This window comes from Leptodactylus fuscus, chromosome 1, assembly GCF_031893055.1.
Source record: "Leptodactylus fuscus isolate aLepFus1 chromosome 1, aLepFus1.hap2, whole genome shotgun sequence".
NCBI lineage: Eukaryota > Metazoa > Chordata > Amphibia > Anura > Leptodactylidae > Leptodactylus > Leptodactylus fuscus.
The window spans coordinates 111205148-111221936 of record NC_134265.1 but is presented as its reverse complement, the minus strand read 5'-3'; the positions used below and the strand labels follow the sequence as shown (position 1 = coordinate 111221936).

General features: G+C 43.3%; 1 protein-coding gene across 1 annotated transcript; it reads left to right on the top strand.

Moving 5' to 3' along the window:
* Nucleotides 1-5: 5 nt before the first annotated feature.
* On the top strand, nt 6-6127 carry SNRPD3 (small nuclear ribonucleoprotein D3 polypeptide). Its single transcript, XM_075262664.1, has 4 exons — nt 6-90; nt 185-333; nt 4912-5104; nt 5988-6127. The coding sequence occupies exons 2-4, from the start codon at nt 208-210 to the stop codon at nt 6047-6049; spliced, it is 381 nt and encodes a 126-aa protein (XP_075118765.1). The 5' UTR covers nt 6-90; nt 185-207; the 3' UTR covers nt 6050-6127.
* Nucleotides 6128-16789: the final 10662 nt, after the last annotated feature.

Genomic DNA, 16789 nt, shown 5'->3' with positions numbered 1-16789 from the left:
TCCTGTTCGCTGTGCATTGTGGGGCAGGCGGGACGCCATTAGATCGTTGAATAAGCCCTGCACGAGGAGAGTGCGCTGCCGTTCAGAGCTGTGAGTAGTAATGGGCGATGTGTGGGCTGGTCCTTGCGGCTGTGGTCGCGCTGAGTATGGAGTGCAGCATCTGAGTGTATCTGCTTTATTCCAGGTTACGTCCATTGATCCATCACTATGTCTATCGGTGTGCCCATTAAGGTGCTGCATGAAGCAGAAGGACATATCGTCACCTGCGAAACAAACACCGGCGAGGTGTACAGAGGGAAGCTTATTGAGGCCGAGGATAACATGAACTGCCAGGTATGCACGTCCAGCCGCTCATCATGGGGGTGCCCTACTAATTTCCCACTAACTCTCATCAGCCTTGGTTTCCTGTGCAGTGAGGTCTGGTCTTGTGTATATTACAGACTGCCCTTCATACCTCTACATTCTGTGCATATGGGTGGGCTCGCTGTGGTCCAGTAGAATTTCTCAGGCTACAGTCAGTGTGTGGTTAAACTATGTTTTTGGTGATTTGCTATTGTGGAGAAAATGCACCGCACAGTGTGACTTTATCTTCAGATTCAGTATACATGAGTCCCCCTGCGAACTTCCGGTTGGCACATGCGCAATGGAAGGGCGGCAAGAAGACTTCCTGTTCCTTAGTGAATTAACCAGGGCTGGGTATGTACTTCAGGGTATGGTCCTCGGGTTACGACGAGCCTGCTGCAGAACCTCATTTTCTGAATGCTATACAGTGTATAGCATTCGGCAAAGGAAGGCTGATTGTGTAGCAGGCTTGTCCTTGCTACGAGCAGGTAAGTATGCTGTTACCAGTTGACTTTTTCTCATTGAAATGAATAGACCAGCGTTGATTGGCCAGTTGCCAGTGATTTGGCCAATCAACGCTGGTTCTGCCAGAGGCTCGTCTGAGGAGGCGGAGTCTAACATCGGACTATTCATTCCAATGAGAAAAACTCTTGCCTGCCCGTGGCAAGGACGTGCCTGCTGCAGAATCAGTGTTCATTTGCCGAATGCTATACATATATATAGCATTCGGCAAATAAATATATATACTGTATAGCATTTAGCAAATGAGGTTCTGCAGCAGGCTCGTCGTAACCACGAAACAGTATGCCTATACCCCTGCTAGACCTCAGCGTCATGGCTGGGTGGTAAGGAACGCCCCCTCTGACATTATAGCACTACACACAGTACTGTCAGGAGGGGTGTTCTAGCTAGACTGTCTGGAATGCCCTTCTGACAGTGAAGAGCTATAGTAATTGCACCAATCTCTCTTTCCTTGGGGAACATAAAGGGAAATCTGCTTTCTAGCGGTATATGAAACCACCTGTGTCCGAGGACATGAAAGGTAGTCTTTAATTGTTACATGTCCTTCGAAGTGGAAGCCGTTCCCTTTTGCTTTAAACAACTAAACGTGGGTTCTCAGGTGTTGGACCCTCATGGATCTTCAATTGAAGACACAGGTCAAAATAACACCTGTACAGGTAGTTTAACACATTAAATATACATGACTTTTTTTCAGATTTTAGTATCTAAGCTCTGCATCTCCATTGTAAACCTTTGCATACATCAGCTGTACTATTGTGGATGTCTGCACTTAAAATTTGGCTCTGGTTCTCCACTGTTTAAAACTGCAGAGCAAGTGCCATAACCGTGGAGTCTCTGCTACTTCATACAATTGAGACCCAGTGCAAATGCCTGTTATCAGACTCTTCCCTATTCATGAGCATTTAGTGCATCAGAGGCCCCCAGACCTCAACCTTTTATTTAGATGCTGGTGCATGTTCTGCGCAGCGAGACTGTGGGAGCCATCCAGTGTCTATGGCGGCCAGGAGCTTTGTGTAGGTCTGTCATAGACGGTAATTGTTGGGGCTTGCCTGTGGCTAGCCTCAGTGCTTATGCAGTGATTTTCCAATAGAATGCAATGTAATTATATTGCAGTTTATGGGGCAAGAAATGTAATGGTCGCAGGTTCAAGGACTCTTTATGAGCTAAAAAAAGTTTTCATATTTAAAAACTTCATCACCCACACTTTCCCTAGATCACAAGTAACAAAAACAAACAAACTCGTCATCTTTGCGTCTATAAAAACCTAAATCTGCTATTTATGTATGAAAGACCTCTCAGCATTATTATGCCTACATGTCCTTTATTTCCATTACTGTAAACTTCGTACTCATCCATGGCTAAAAATTACAGGAACTTTTTTTTTTTTTTCCTCTCTTCCTGAAAAATTGTAGAGCAACATCTGAACTTATAGCAGTGTTTTCCCAACCTTTCTGGACTGGGCACCTCTGGGGGGGAAAAACTCCTTTGGGGCACCCTACAAAATACATTTTTTTACCAAAACACTAAAATCATCCTAAGGCCACAGATAATGTTTCAAGAAGGCATGCATCTTCCCAACTTTAGTGTTGCTGTACCCCTGTTGGGAAGCTGTGACCTATCTTAAGGATGCACAGGAAAATAGGTGTCAGATCCTTGCTGGTCTTCAATATTGAATAAAGATAGGCTGTTAATAAATAAGTCCTGTAAATCCATTTAAGGCCCCACATTGTGGTAAAGTTGCTTTTTATGTTGCAGACTTTGCTGTGGTATTTTGAGCCAAAGTCAGAAGTGGCTTCAGAAGCAATGGGAAATGTACATCTCCCTCCTGCTCAATACTCTCCTGACTTTGGCACAAGTAATGCAGCAAAATCTGCAACAAAAAAGCTGGTTTTCCGCAATGTGGGGCCTTAACCTAAAGAGGAATTGGTACCCGGTTTGAGGCCCCTAAACAGAATGCTTTCTACTGTTGTGATTTAGTGTTGCACATCTAGCACACCTTGTTCCGTCTGTCATCCAGCTTCAGATTTGAGTTTTAACATAATCTAACTTGCTGCAAATGAATCGGAAACTAATTTTTAGGGGCTCAGGGCACATGTGCATTACTCCACTGAAACTGAGGACTGTCCTGACGTGCCATGGGAGCACTGTTCTTGCTACTCAGACACCTACCAGCTGCTGCCTGTGCCACCCTGTTCAGTGAATGTGATCCTTCGACTGCTATGACACTTGATGATATATGGGGCCATAGAAAATACTGGGTACGTGTTGTCAGTGTGATAGCCATGTTTTTCAAAGCTACAAAGTACACGCAAGTGTGTAGTTTTATGTGAAGATTTAGATCTCTCGACCACTAGATGGCATAATGTACCTCTCCAGGTACATCTGCCTACTCGGCATGTTATTCTGGGTTTTTGTGTATGCTAGTAAGGAGATTGTGATGGTATGTCAGACAAATCTCAGAGCTTTCTGCCAAATCCAGAGGTGAATTCCAAAGAAACTTGGGTCTGTGCACATCAAACATTTCATGGCCAAAAATGTAAATGAACCACAAATGGGCCTGGCCGATTATTTGAACCATAAACGAAACCAATTATTAACAAGGATAACTGATGGGATTTTGTCCATGTCTGGGATTTTGTCCACGTCTGTGATTTCTGGTAAGTTATTGCAATACCTGTACAGTTCTGTTCAGACAGAACATGTCCAAACCAAAACGAGTACTATATTTTGGGGTCTTCAGACCCCAGAGTATAATGATCGAAGGCCCAGGGGAGGTGAGTGAACATAAAGATCAACTTGCTCACCTCTCCTGGGCTCCACCACGACTCCCTGCTGTCTCCACGCTTCTGCCTGTAGTGAGGGACCGCTGAGATCTGTGATTGAGCTCAGCTGTCACCTGGTGTTGCAATGTGTGCCTCACAACACCATGTGAAACTGAGGTCCAATCTCTGGTCTCAACGATCTCTGACATCAGTCAGAAGCGCCAAAGATGGCAGGGTTTTGCGCTGGAGCCCAGGAGAGGAGGAGAGGTGAGTAATCTGGTTTTTATGTTTGATCACCTCACCAGAGTCTGAATAGACCTCAGAGTATAATAGCAGGTTCGGTTTAGCTGAGTGACGTTTGAAAGAAACTGCCAGATGACTGTTGCAAGGTTCGCACAACACTGTCTGAGGGTGTGGCCTAAGTAATCACCATAAATTGTGACTGAAGTAAAATGCCCAATTGATCTGATTTTAGGCCCAACCCTAATCCTAAAGTTTTATGACTTCTCCTAGGAGCATATTGAGGTATAGTTTTACGGGAGAAGGGTTGGTTTGAGAAATCCAGCCTACGTGATGTCATGTTTCCTGAACTGATCTCATATCTACTGTCCCTATCCCATGGGACAGTAGACTTGCAGGCATTCGGTTCACTTTGATGTGAATTCTGTTTAGACACTTGGTCTGGGAAGTGCCACTGTCCTGTGGATCAGGTTCCATTGACTGAACACAGCTTCATGAAACCGGCTAAATTTGTTATTTACTCATTTAAGCCTCTGCTACTACTTGGTGACTCACAGCCTTCCTTGTATGAATGTACATGCCCAAATAGCTGGCAATCACGGAGTAAGGCCACTCTTAGTTCCTCTTGCTCTTTAACATGCTGCCTGCAGAATACACAATTTTTTCACAAGATGGGTTCCTTTTCATAAACTTATTACTCTTTGGATTATACTTGTGTATGTAGCTTGTTGTGAATTGTTTAGGCAGTCTCTTATGTTAAACGAAGTGTAAGGTTTTGGAAATCACAGCATGTCAGTTATAACTACCTCAACGCCATTGGTTCTGCTGTGGTTTTCTGAGCCAAAACCAGGAGTGGATTGAGTAGAAGGGAGAAGTATAAGAACTTCCCTTATATTTTCCATTCCTTTTGTAACCATTCTTGGCTTTGGCTCAAAAAAACGCAGCAAAATCTGCAACAACAAAAAGTTGTTTTCGCAAAATGGGGCCTCAGCCTAAGAGTATGTGATTGTGATAAAACTGACCTTACTCATGCGCTTTGTTTCAGATGTCAAACATTACTGTGACTTACAGAGATGGCAGAGTGGCACAGCTTGAACAGGTTTACATCAGAGGAAGCAAGATACGTTTTCTCATTCTTCCTGATATGTTGAAAAATGCTCCCATGTTAAAGAGTATGAAAAATAAAAACCAGGGCTCGGGGGCTGGAAGAGGGAAAGCAGCCATTCTCAAAGCCCAGGGTAAGTTTTTATCTGTGTGTGTGAATAGTTGATAATTGGTTGTTATACACATTTAGGCTTATACAGTTGAATTTGTGATGTTTTTGCCCAAGAAGTGGTATGTATCACAGGACAAGGTAGAAAGTAAACCTTTTCAAGAACCTTTTAATGTGTGTGTGTTCACATGTTCTAGTTGTGATGCAGATAAATGTTACTCAACAAAGTATAGCTTTAAAAAATAATTGTCTTAATGTTGCCAAGGACAACTTACACTTATGATATTTGGTTACGAGGGCCAAATCTTAGAGATGCCAGTGGAGTCTTCAATCCATTCTGGTACATCGAACTGGTGATTGGATACACATAATACATAGTTATATAGTAGATGAGGTTGGCTGAAGACACCAGTCCAACCTATAACCCTATAATCCCCTACACATAATGTTGCTGTCACACATGGTGAATGTCATTACATTACATTCTGTTATTTTACAGAACTGTAGGGTTTAGAATGAATAGCCAAATAAAAAATGCATTATACCTTTTACAGGTGAAACTTTCATTTGAATAAAAAAAAATTCATTACAAGACCATGGCAAGTCGCAGTAAATTGTGTATTTTCCCAAGTGGAAGTTGCTGGGCAGCAAAAAGACTGTCATTAGACTTGTGTGAAAGCTCTTTTTATCGGCAGCTGAACAAGCCTTTGGCATTTATATGTCCTAACACCCTAAATCTGAGACTTCTGATGAGTTCCCCAACAATAGAACAATGGCGACTGTAATATTGAGCTGTATTTCTTGTCTTGTTATGGGGACAGTATTTCCATCAATAAATTTGCCTGATCACCAGAGTATATGCTACACAAGATATGATACAAATAATTGCTTCTTATTTTATCTTTCAGTGGCAGCAAGAGGCAGAGGACGTGGCATGGGTCGAGGAAACATCTTCCAGAAACGTCGATAACCAACTGTTTTTACAAAAGAAAATTTCTATTTTTTTTTTTTTTCCTTATGTAACTGCTCTGACTGTTTTTTGCTTTTGAATTTTGGTTAATAAAACTTTGTAATGTTCACAAGTTCTTTAGTGACTGTATCATTTTAACATTTATCTTGTTTTATTTGATAGATCTGCTTAAAGAGGACCTTTCATGGTCCGGGGCACAGGCAGTTCTATATACTGTTGGAAAGCCGGCTTTCCCAGTCTGTGCCCCGGGTAAAGAGCGATCAGTCCTGGTACTATAGCTCTTTACAAGTCAGAAGGGCATTCCTGACAGTTAGTCAGGTACGTCCTTCTCCACAGCAGCGCCTATTTCGCTGAATAGTGTGAGCGGGCAGGAACGCCTCCTCCCTCTGCTCACATTGCACGTCCATAGACGAGTATTATCAGGAGGGGAGGGGGGGCGTTCCTCCCCGCTCACACTGTACAGCGCTATTGACACTGCGGTGGAGAAGGACGTACCTGACTGACTGTCAGAAATGCCCTTCTGACTGTAAAGCGCCATGTACCGGGACTTCAGCGTACTGTCGGCTTTCCAGCAGTATATGGAACTGCCTGTGCCCCGGACCATGAAAGGTCCTCTTTAAAGTTGTCCGTGATGACCATTTTCCTCTCTTATGTGTACAAGCCTAAGGGATAGCAGATGTAAGGAGGGAACAAAGCATTCAAGTCTTCAAGGGGTGCAGATCATATAAACTGTACTGTATTAGTATATATGGGAGAGGAAATGTCCATTCTTCTGCATACAGGTGTTCACTTTATACTCTGTTGCTTGTTTATTCTAGATACGAGAGATTTAACATGTAGGGACATATGTAAAGAAGAAAAGTCTGAAACGAAGAGTAGGCTTCTGTAAAAGTGAGCATGACTATCCTGTATACCAAATCTAGCAAACGGTGTGCGATATCTGATAAGTATGGCACAAATCGCAGCAGTCCTGACTTGTGATTTACACTCTTGATGTGATGGTTTTACATGCCCATATTAATTTCATTGGACCCCACTGACCATATCATGTGTATATGGATGTCATGATTGTATGGCAAATATCAGTGGAAACCTGAGCTGGGCAAGCTGTAGTTCAGTGCAATTGATCCTTTGTTATGCCTGAAGTTTGTTTTGTGCTTTTATAGTGAATAAATGTACTTACGAGGCCAGGTGTACAGGTTTATGGGGATATAGGAAGAGTTAACATTTAAGCCAACAGTTATGCAATGATATGGACATTACACTGTTAAGAGTGATAGAACTCCATTTATTTATGATCTGAGAAGTTGTTGAAAGGCCTATATAAAGAAAATAAAACTTACCAGTTCATTCATTGGACTGGATAAGTATATATAATGTGTTCCCCAGAGTGCTTTGGGGTGCCCAAATGCTTGTGCATGGCCTCTGCTGCTACTGTTCATTTTCCCTGTGAAGTCACGAATTCTGCTCTGCTGCCTGTTTATACAGTAGGGTAGAATGGGGTCGTCATGTAATGGAGAGTTGGTGTAACAGCAGGGGACGTGTGTGTGATTGTGTGTGTGTGTGTGTGTGTGTGTATGTATATATATATATATATATATATATATATATATATATATAGTGGCTTATCCCATGCTTTAAAGGGGTTTTGCAGGAAAAACTATTTTTTTTTTTTTTTTTGTACTATTCTTTGTATAGTACATGAGAATAGAAACCCATTTCAGTCCCTTAATAGACTAGTATAGATTTCTTTTTGTGAAGCACAAATGTCAGCCACAGTTTTGTGACCATTTACTGTTATAACCTGATATGGAGAGATCTGGTGTCACTTTATACAAAGAAGAAATATTACGTTTTAACACCTTGGTGTATGCACATAATGCCACAGTGTCACTTCAACCTTCCATGGGAAAAACCTCTGGCATCTTTGCTTGGGTTGTGTGACTTGTAAGGGGTAAGGTGAGAAGTGTGTGATCAGGATTAGCTACTGGAGAGCCGTGACCATAGTAACTGGTGTATTATCTCCAATGCATAAAGTCCACTTCTCTTCATGCCTCGCTGCTAATAGGCTCAAAGGTGAGGACAGTTCCTGCCAAATCATGCTTGCCCTGCCAAATAGGTCTGTTCATTAAGTGGAAATTCTTTGCTAATTACAGTTGGTGTGTAATGAGCTTTCTATCTTTAACTCTTTACACAAATATGCAGAGCAAAGTTAAAAGCTAAAGTGAACCCAATTCCAATATAATTCACCACCTTAGGTTAAGACTGAAAGGTGACTTCAACGAACACCACAAATAAGGGTCGACCCTTTAAAATAGGTGATTTTCTTCACAAATCATTCATGTAAGGCTATATTCACATCTGCATTGGAGTTTCCATCAACAGCCGGACGAAAAAAAATAAATCATAACTGATACTCTACAGAGACCCCATTACGGTCAAAGGGGTTTATCAGGATCTGTTGGTGTCAATCATACTACAGATGCGTTTCCCTTGTTCTGTTCATATAATGGAACAAAAATGGAAGTATTGATGGAGAGGAAAATGCACGTACTTTCAGCGGATTAGATTCAGCAATATTGCCTGAAGACCAGCAGCAGTGCAGTGGATGGGACCATTCACACACTGCAGAAAAACTCCCATAGTGCAAAGTGTCTTGCGCCGTGGGGGTTTTCAACAAGTAGCATGCAGCATTGCCTTTATTGCTGTTTACCCGCAGTCACTGGAATTCTTCAAATATCTGCAGACCATAAAACAATCTTGTCTCTTGGTAGCATAGTAGGTTATTTAAATTATTTTTAGTGTCTAGTTAGTACAAATGGTTGTTCAGCTGCTTTCTCTACTTGTCCAAAGTTCTGGTGGATTCGGGTTTAGCTTCTGCTGGCAGATGTGACCTAAAAGCTTGTTTCTCTATAGTGGATAACTATCATGAGAACTCGCATAATACACTACCCTAAATGAACAGATACTAAATTACTATTACTATAAAATTTTATCACACCAAAGTTTGTGTGACGGTTTTCCTTTTTATGTGCTATGGGCACGAGCACCACTATAATCGGATTATTGAGCATTTACACCAGTTTTCTGAGACAGTATGCTTGAGATCTATACCAACTTTGGGCATGTGAACCTGCCAGAAGATCCTCCTGATTTATAATGAGGTGTCTGCCTCATGCATAAATGAGGGGCTTCCCTCAGCAGCACAGGAATTATCATGATGGGTATACTAATCGAGGGGCTTCATGAATCGGCTCCTATATAATTGAAAAGTGTTACAAGAGATTACTAACGATGACTTTTCTCCGTATTATGTAGTGTTTTGGTTGGATTGCTTGAATTGTTCTTACTACTAGAGATGAGCGAGTACTGTTCGGATCAGCCGATCCGAACAACACGCACGCATTGAAATGGACGAAGCCGGCACGCGGGGGGTTAAGTGGCCGGCCGGCGTCAAAGCGGAAGTACCAGGTGCATCCATTCATTTCTATGGAGCGTGCTGTTCAGATCGGCTGGAACCAACTTGGCTTTGAGCTTTCTCTGTGCAGGAAGGGGAAGTAGATAAGCTGTGACATCATTTATTATCAGAATGGATGTTCTGTACAGGTGTTTTCTTCTATTGTAATCCTGCCTGTCTTGTTTGCGGTATCAGTTGCAAAGAAAACTAGAATGTGAAAGGGTCAGCCTATTATTAGACTTAGTGGCCAGAGTTAAAATTTACAGGCCATAGTACTTTTTAAATATAAATAGTATTGACTTAGAATTAGAATGTCTTTCAAATAAAAACTTTGTTTAAAAAAATTTCATTTTCTGGTGACATTCCCTTTAAATATTTCTAAAGCCACCTGCAGGATTCAGTGGCCCTTTGAATAAACTTCATGAAAACAACTGCTACCATAAGGCTAAGTTCATATGGAGTTTTTTGGACCGGAACCTGAGGCGGCGTTCTGGAACAAAAGCCGGGTAGCCGCGACTGAAAGCCAGTGCTCTACACAGGCAGCCAACCGCGCACTCCAGATTAGGCCCAAGGAATGGGCCTAGTCCTGAGGAGGAGTGTCTTCAGGCTGAATCGCGAGGCGACTCGGCCTGAAGAATGAGCATCTCACTTCTTTTTTCCGGGAACCGGAAGAAATTGCTCCCGGAAAAAATTCCTGAGCGGCTCCCATTGATTTCAATGGGAGCCGTCTTTTTGGTCAGGATTTTGAGGCGGACCAAAAAGACGGCTCAAAAGAACTTAACCTAAGACTTTCCAGAAAAGAAATGCTTCAGCTTTTTCTGGTCATACATATTCTCCAGTAGTTGCATTAAAACATTACAGATGTCCTAAGACAGGCATGTCAAACATGCGGCCCGCGGGCCGCATGCGGCCCTTTACAGGCATATCTGCGGCCCGCACAAAAGTCTCAAACTTTGTCTCTTTAAGAGACAAAGTTTGAGACTTTTGTGCAGGCCGCAGAGGTGCAATACTCTCGCGGCTATTCGCTACTACACGCTGCTGGTGTAGACGTGATGACGTCATATCGCGTCTCAGGCGGAAGCCGCGCGGGTTGAGCCGCGCGGCTTCCGCCCCCGGCAGCTCCCTCCTATGTCGGCTCATTCATCTGAGCCGACAGCGGAGGGGAAAGCCGCGACCGCGATGGTCGCGGCAGGGGGGTTTTGACCAGAGAGAGACGTGGCTCGCCGCGTCTCTCTCGGTGTCAAAACCCACACGGGCAGTTCACGTGTGAACTAGCCCGAGAGAGAGAGAAAGTGCGGCGGGGGAGCGAGGACTCGGAGTCGTCGGAGAAGGTAAGTTTAATGTGTGTATGCATAGAGGTGGAACGTGAAACAGGGCAGATGAAGGAGGGGACGGCATGACACTGGGGGCAGAGATGGAGAGGACGGCACTGGGGGCAGAGATGGGGGGAAATGACACTGGGGGCAGAGATGGGGGGAAATGACACTGGGGGCAGAGATGGCGAGGACATGACACAGGGGGCAGAGATGGAGAGGACATGACACAGGAGGCAGAGATGGAGGGGACATGAATCTGGGGGCAGAGATGTGGAGACATGAATCTGGGGGCAGAGATGGAGGGGACATGAATCTGGGGGCAGAGATGGACGGACATGACACTGGGGGCAGAGATGGAGGGGACATGAATCTGGGGGCAGAGATGGAGGGGACATGAATCTGGGGGCAGAGATGGACGGACATGACACTGGGGGCAGAGATGGAGGGGACATGAATCTGGGGGCAGAGATGTGGAGACATGAATCTGGGGGCAGAGATGGAGGGACATGAATCTGGGGGCAGAGATGGAGGGACATGAATCTGGGGGCAGAGATGTGGAGACATGAATCTGGGGGCAGAGATGGAGGGACATGAATCTGGGGGCAGAGATGGAGGGGACATGAATCTGGGGGCAGAGATGTGGAGACATGAATCTGGGGGCAGAGATGGAGGGGACATGAATCTGGGGGCAGAGATGTGGAGACATGAATCTGGGGGCAGAGATGGAGGGGACATGAATCTGGGGGCAGAGATGGAGGGACATGAATCTGGGGGCAGAGATGGGTGGACATGAATCTGGGGCAGAGATGGGGGACATGAATCTGGGGGCAGAGATGGGGGACATGAATCTGGGGGCAGAGATGGAGGGGACATGAATCTGGGGGCAGAGATGGAGGGGACATGAATCTGGGGGCAGAGATGGGGGGACATGAATCTGGGGGCAGAGATGGGGGACATGAATCTGGGGGCAGAGATGGGGGACATGAATCTGGGGGCAGAGATGGGGGACATGAATCTGGGGGCAGAGATGGAAGGGAAATGAATCTGGGGGCAGAGATGGGGGACATGAATCTGGGGGCAGAGATGGGGGGACATGAATCTGGGGGCAGAGATGGAGGGGACATGAATCTGGGGGCAGAGATGGGGGGACATGAATCTGGGGGCAGAGATGGGGGACATGAATCTGGGGGCAGAGATGGGGGACATGAATCTGGGGGCAGAGATGGAGGGGACATGAATCTGGGGGCAGAGATGGAAGGGACATGAATCTGGGGGCAGAGATGGGGGACATGAATCTGGGGGCAGATGAAGGGTGTATATGTAAATAGATAATTTTCTTTTATGAAACTAACAAAATCTTCTCAGAGAACAAGGCTGACTGATCACCACTTATAATCTAAAAAAGATTGAAAAAAATGATAGCAAATAAATGTTTAGTTTTTAATTGCTGTATTTTTGTTAAATATATATATTGCTGTTACATATTGCTACTTCATATCTTGTTTTCATGACTGCTGTTAAAATACGTGTGTGACATTAGCTGCTGTGTGCGGCCCTCGCAACAACTTCTTGTTACTCATGCGGCCCTCGGGGTACCCTGAGTTTGACATGCCTGTCCTAAGACGTCACACTCTCATTCAGCCACAGGACACTGTTATCTCTAGCATTTATTGACTAGGGCAAATCACACAATTACAGTATTTACCAAGTATTACCAATTTGCATAACACAGTTTAACCCTTTATACGGTAGCGTACAGATAATATACTGTCGCCATACAGCATGAATAGACCGACTTATACTATTCCTTTTAGAATTGCAACTACACAAAAAATTGCCCTCAATGGACCAAATATCTTATTTTCATATGGAATAAAAGTTGGACTTAGAAGTGTATATTCAGTATGTCACTATGTATTTGAGAAGCATTTTGGTAACTGTTAAAAGGCTCCCTTTAAATAAACTACATTCTAAAGCTACATTCACACAACAGTGAATAATGGCCATGTGACGTACATTTTCTCAATACATGTCACCCAGCAGAGTTAAATTCAATATCAATGAATGGGGGGCTATTCTCAAGACCATTATTTTGACGGTCTGTCGTCATGTCCTATTTTTTGTTCATTTTCACCGATTCTCTCCATACTTTAAAATGTATGGGGGATTTGTGAAAATGGGTACCCTTCAGGTTCAAGACGGTCGTAAAATATGGAAGTTTTTCACTGCCGTTTTACATCTCAGTCATCTGAATGCAGCCTCAATATTATATGGTGGATATTCATTGGTTTCTTCCTCTATATCTGGCTATATGCTTCTTAAAAAGAAATACAAGGCGATATATAATACAGATTCAAAATGACCTGTAAATATACTGTGTCAGTCTGCCATATACTTATCATCCATAAGTAGGTATTATTGCTTGTGAAGCCTGGCACACTTCAGTCTTTGTCTTTCTGTAATGGATGCTGTTAGACAAGTCTCCTGAGCACTATCAGGAGCTATTTATATGAGAAGCTTCTTATCTTTGGCTCTAACTATTCACAAAGCCATTTTTTAGTCATCCATGGTCCGTCCACAAAACACAAATGATGGAAAAAAAAATGGGGCAGGTGCATGTGTGGTCAGTTTACTGTCTGAGAAAATCTCTAACTGCACATACACTGTTCTAGCCCACAAATGACCATAATATGACATGCCTTGAGTTTTTTCACATAAACCCATGTATGGCCCCATTCAGGGGTGTAACTACAGGGGTAGCAGCGGTAGCGGCTGCCACAGGGCCCGGGATATTAGGGGGCCCAGCGACAGCCGCTACTGCTGTAGTTTTTTTTTAATAGGCCATTACCAGCTGTAGCAACTCCAGCCAGTAGGGGCCCTATTTACTTACCTCTCCTGGCTCCGGGCAGGCTTCAGACCTACATGTGTGACATCCCTGATGCCACATGACTGGGTCATGTGACGTCCTGTACGTCATTGAAGAGATAGAGCTAGAGAAAGGTAAGTCACAGTATTTTTTTTATGTTTTATTCCCCCCCTCCCCCCGGGTCTCCGATTATTATACTGTGGGGTATGCAAACCCCCCACAGTATAATAATTGTTCATGGGTGTCCACAATGGGACATAATACTGTGTGTGCAGAAGCCACTATGGCACATAATACTTTGTACAGGGGCCACTATGGGACATAATAGTGCGTGCAGGAATGCAGGGGAGAATCGGTTGGTCGGGGTCTTCGGCTTTGGTCAGGGGGCCCCATGTCAAAAGTTTGCCACAGGGCCCCACCATTCCTAGTTACGCCACTGGCCCCATTAACTGGTACAGAGACTGTGTCATGTCCGAATCTAGTTCTTTCAGACTAGAACTGCACACAAAACTGAGAACAGCTTCAGTGAATATTTCCATAATATGCCTCTGTTTCAGGACTCCTTATTTACACATTATTAAAACCAGTCTGATACTTTTTCCATTTATAAGGCTACTATGAACAATAAAGTCTTTTTATACTGAGTAATAAATAATTTACAATGAATAATATCAGACTAGATTTAACACTAATGGAAGAACAAGCCCTGGGTCATACAGTGATCTTGTCAAGTCACAATGATCCAAGGTGAAAGTGGGCCAATATCTAATTTGCATACTATGAGTCAAGACATATAAAGGAAACTGTACAGTCATGGCCAAAAGTTTTGAGAATGATACAAATATTAATTTTTATAAAGTCTACTGCTTCAGTTTTTCTAATGGCAATTTGCATATACTCCAGAATGTTATAAAGAGTGATCAGCTTAACAGCAATTACTTGCAAAGTCAATATTTGCCTAGAAAATGAACTTTATCCCCCAAAACACATTTCAACATCATTGCAGCCCTGCCTTAAAAAAGGACCAGCTAACATCGTTTCAGTGATTGCTCCATTAACACAGGTGTGGGTGTTGATGAGGACAGGGCTGAAGATCAATCTGTCATGATTAAGTAAGAATGACACCACTGGACACTTTAAAAGGAGGCTGGTGCTTGGCATCATTGTTTCTCTTCTGTTAACCATAGTTATCTCTAAAGAAACATGTGCAGTCATCATTACACTGCACAAAAATGGCCTAACAGGGAAGAGTATCGCAGCTAGAAAGATTGCACCTCAGTCAACAATCTATCGCATCATCAAGAACTTCAAGGAGGGAGGTTCCATTGTTGGCAAAAAGGCTCCAGGACGCCCAAGAAAGACCAGCAAGTGCCAGGACCGTCTCTTAAAAGTGTTTCAGCTGCGGGATCGGGCTACCAGCAGTGCAGAGCTTGCTCAGGAATGGCAGCAGGCAGGTGTGAGTGCATCTGCACGCACTGTGAGGCGGAGACTCTTGGAGCAAGGCCTGGTCTCAAGGAGGGCAGCAAAGAAGCCACTTCTCTCCAGAAAAAACATCAGGGTCAGACTGATATTCTGCAAAAGGTACAGGGAGTGGACTGCTGAGGACTAGGGTAAAGTCATTTTCTCTGATGAATCCCCTTTTCGATTGTTTGGAACATCTAGAAAACAGCTTATTTGGAGAAGATGAGGTGACGCTACCACCAGTCTTGTCTCATGCCAACTGTAAAGCATCCTGAAACCATTCATGTGTGGGGTTTCTTCTCAGCCAAGGGAATCGGCTCTCTCACAGTCTTGCCTAAAAACACAGCCATGAATAAAGAATGGTACCAGAATGTCCTCCAGGATCAACTTCTCCCAACCATCCAAGAGCAGTTTGGCGATCAACAATGCCTTTTCCAGCATGATGGAGCACCTTGCCATAAAGCAAAGGTGATAACTAAATGGCTCAGGGAACAAAACATAGAGATTTTGGGTCCATGGCCTGGAAACTCCCCAGATCTTAATCCCATTGAGAACTTGTGGTCAATCATCAAGAGACGGGTGGACAAACAAAAACCTACAAATTCTGACAAAACTGCTATCAGTCAGGATTTGGTCCAGAAGTTGATTTAAAGCATGGCAGGGAGAATTGCAGAGGTCCTGAAGAAGAAGAAGGGTCAACACTGTAAATATTGACTTGCTGCATTAACGCATTCTAACTGTCAATATAAGCTTTTGTTACTCATAATATGATTGCAATTATATTTCTGTATGTGATAAAAACATCTGACAAACACACATAAAAACCAGAGGGCAGCAGATCATGTGAAAATATAAGATTTGTGTCATTCTCAAAACTTTTGGCCATGACTGTATTCTGGGTATACCATTGGTCATCTTCTTCCATCATGCCAGTAGCACAAATTTAAAAATGGTTATGTTCGTGGGAATACCCCTTTAATTTTCTGTACCTGCCAATACGAGTCAATAAAATATATTGATGACCAGGAAATTAAAGTGTAACTGTCTTGACATCATCTATGGACTTCTTGAAATAATATTGGTTTGATATCGCTTTGTCATGAAGATGTTACTGTATCATTACATTACTAGTGTGACCATAAATGTGTATTAATCTTATGATGTAAATAACTTATGTTGGCTCTATTTGTAACTGTTCTTATAAGAAAAAAACAAAACAATAAAAATTAAGATATAAAAAACATCAGACAGGAGATCGACCAACTTTTTAAACATCTTTTGCATATTTACTGAGTAGTAAAGACATCAATGTTGTAATTTATTGAACTTTGGCCTGCGGAAACACAGCAATTCGACATGACATCCGCAGATATGAGACCCAAGGTGTGCCAAGCATTTCAGCAAGCATCATTATTACAACAGCCTGAAGTGTTGACAAGAAGGATTCACCAATTCATGCTGCTTGTGCAAAATTCTGCATAGTGCAAGAGAAATCTGCGTTCATCTGACCAGGCAATTGACATCCTTCCCTGAACCCATTCATTGACAAGTTGTTTCCATTCACAGGATCCCGCTTTGCTGACTGTTTCTGGTATACTTAGACAACTTGCAAAAGAAAACTTCAGACGGTTAGCAGTTCT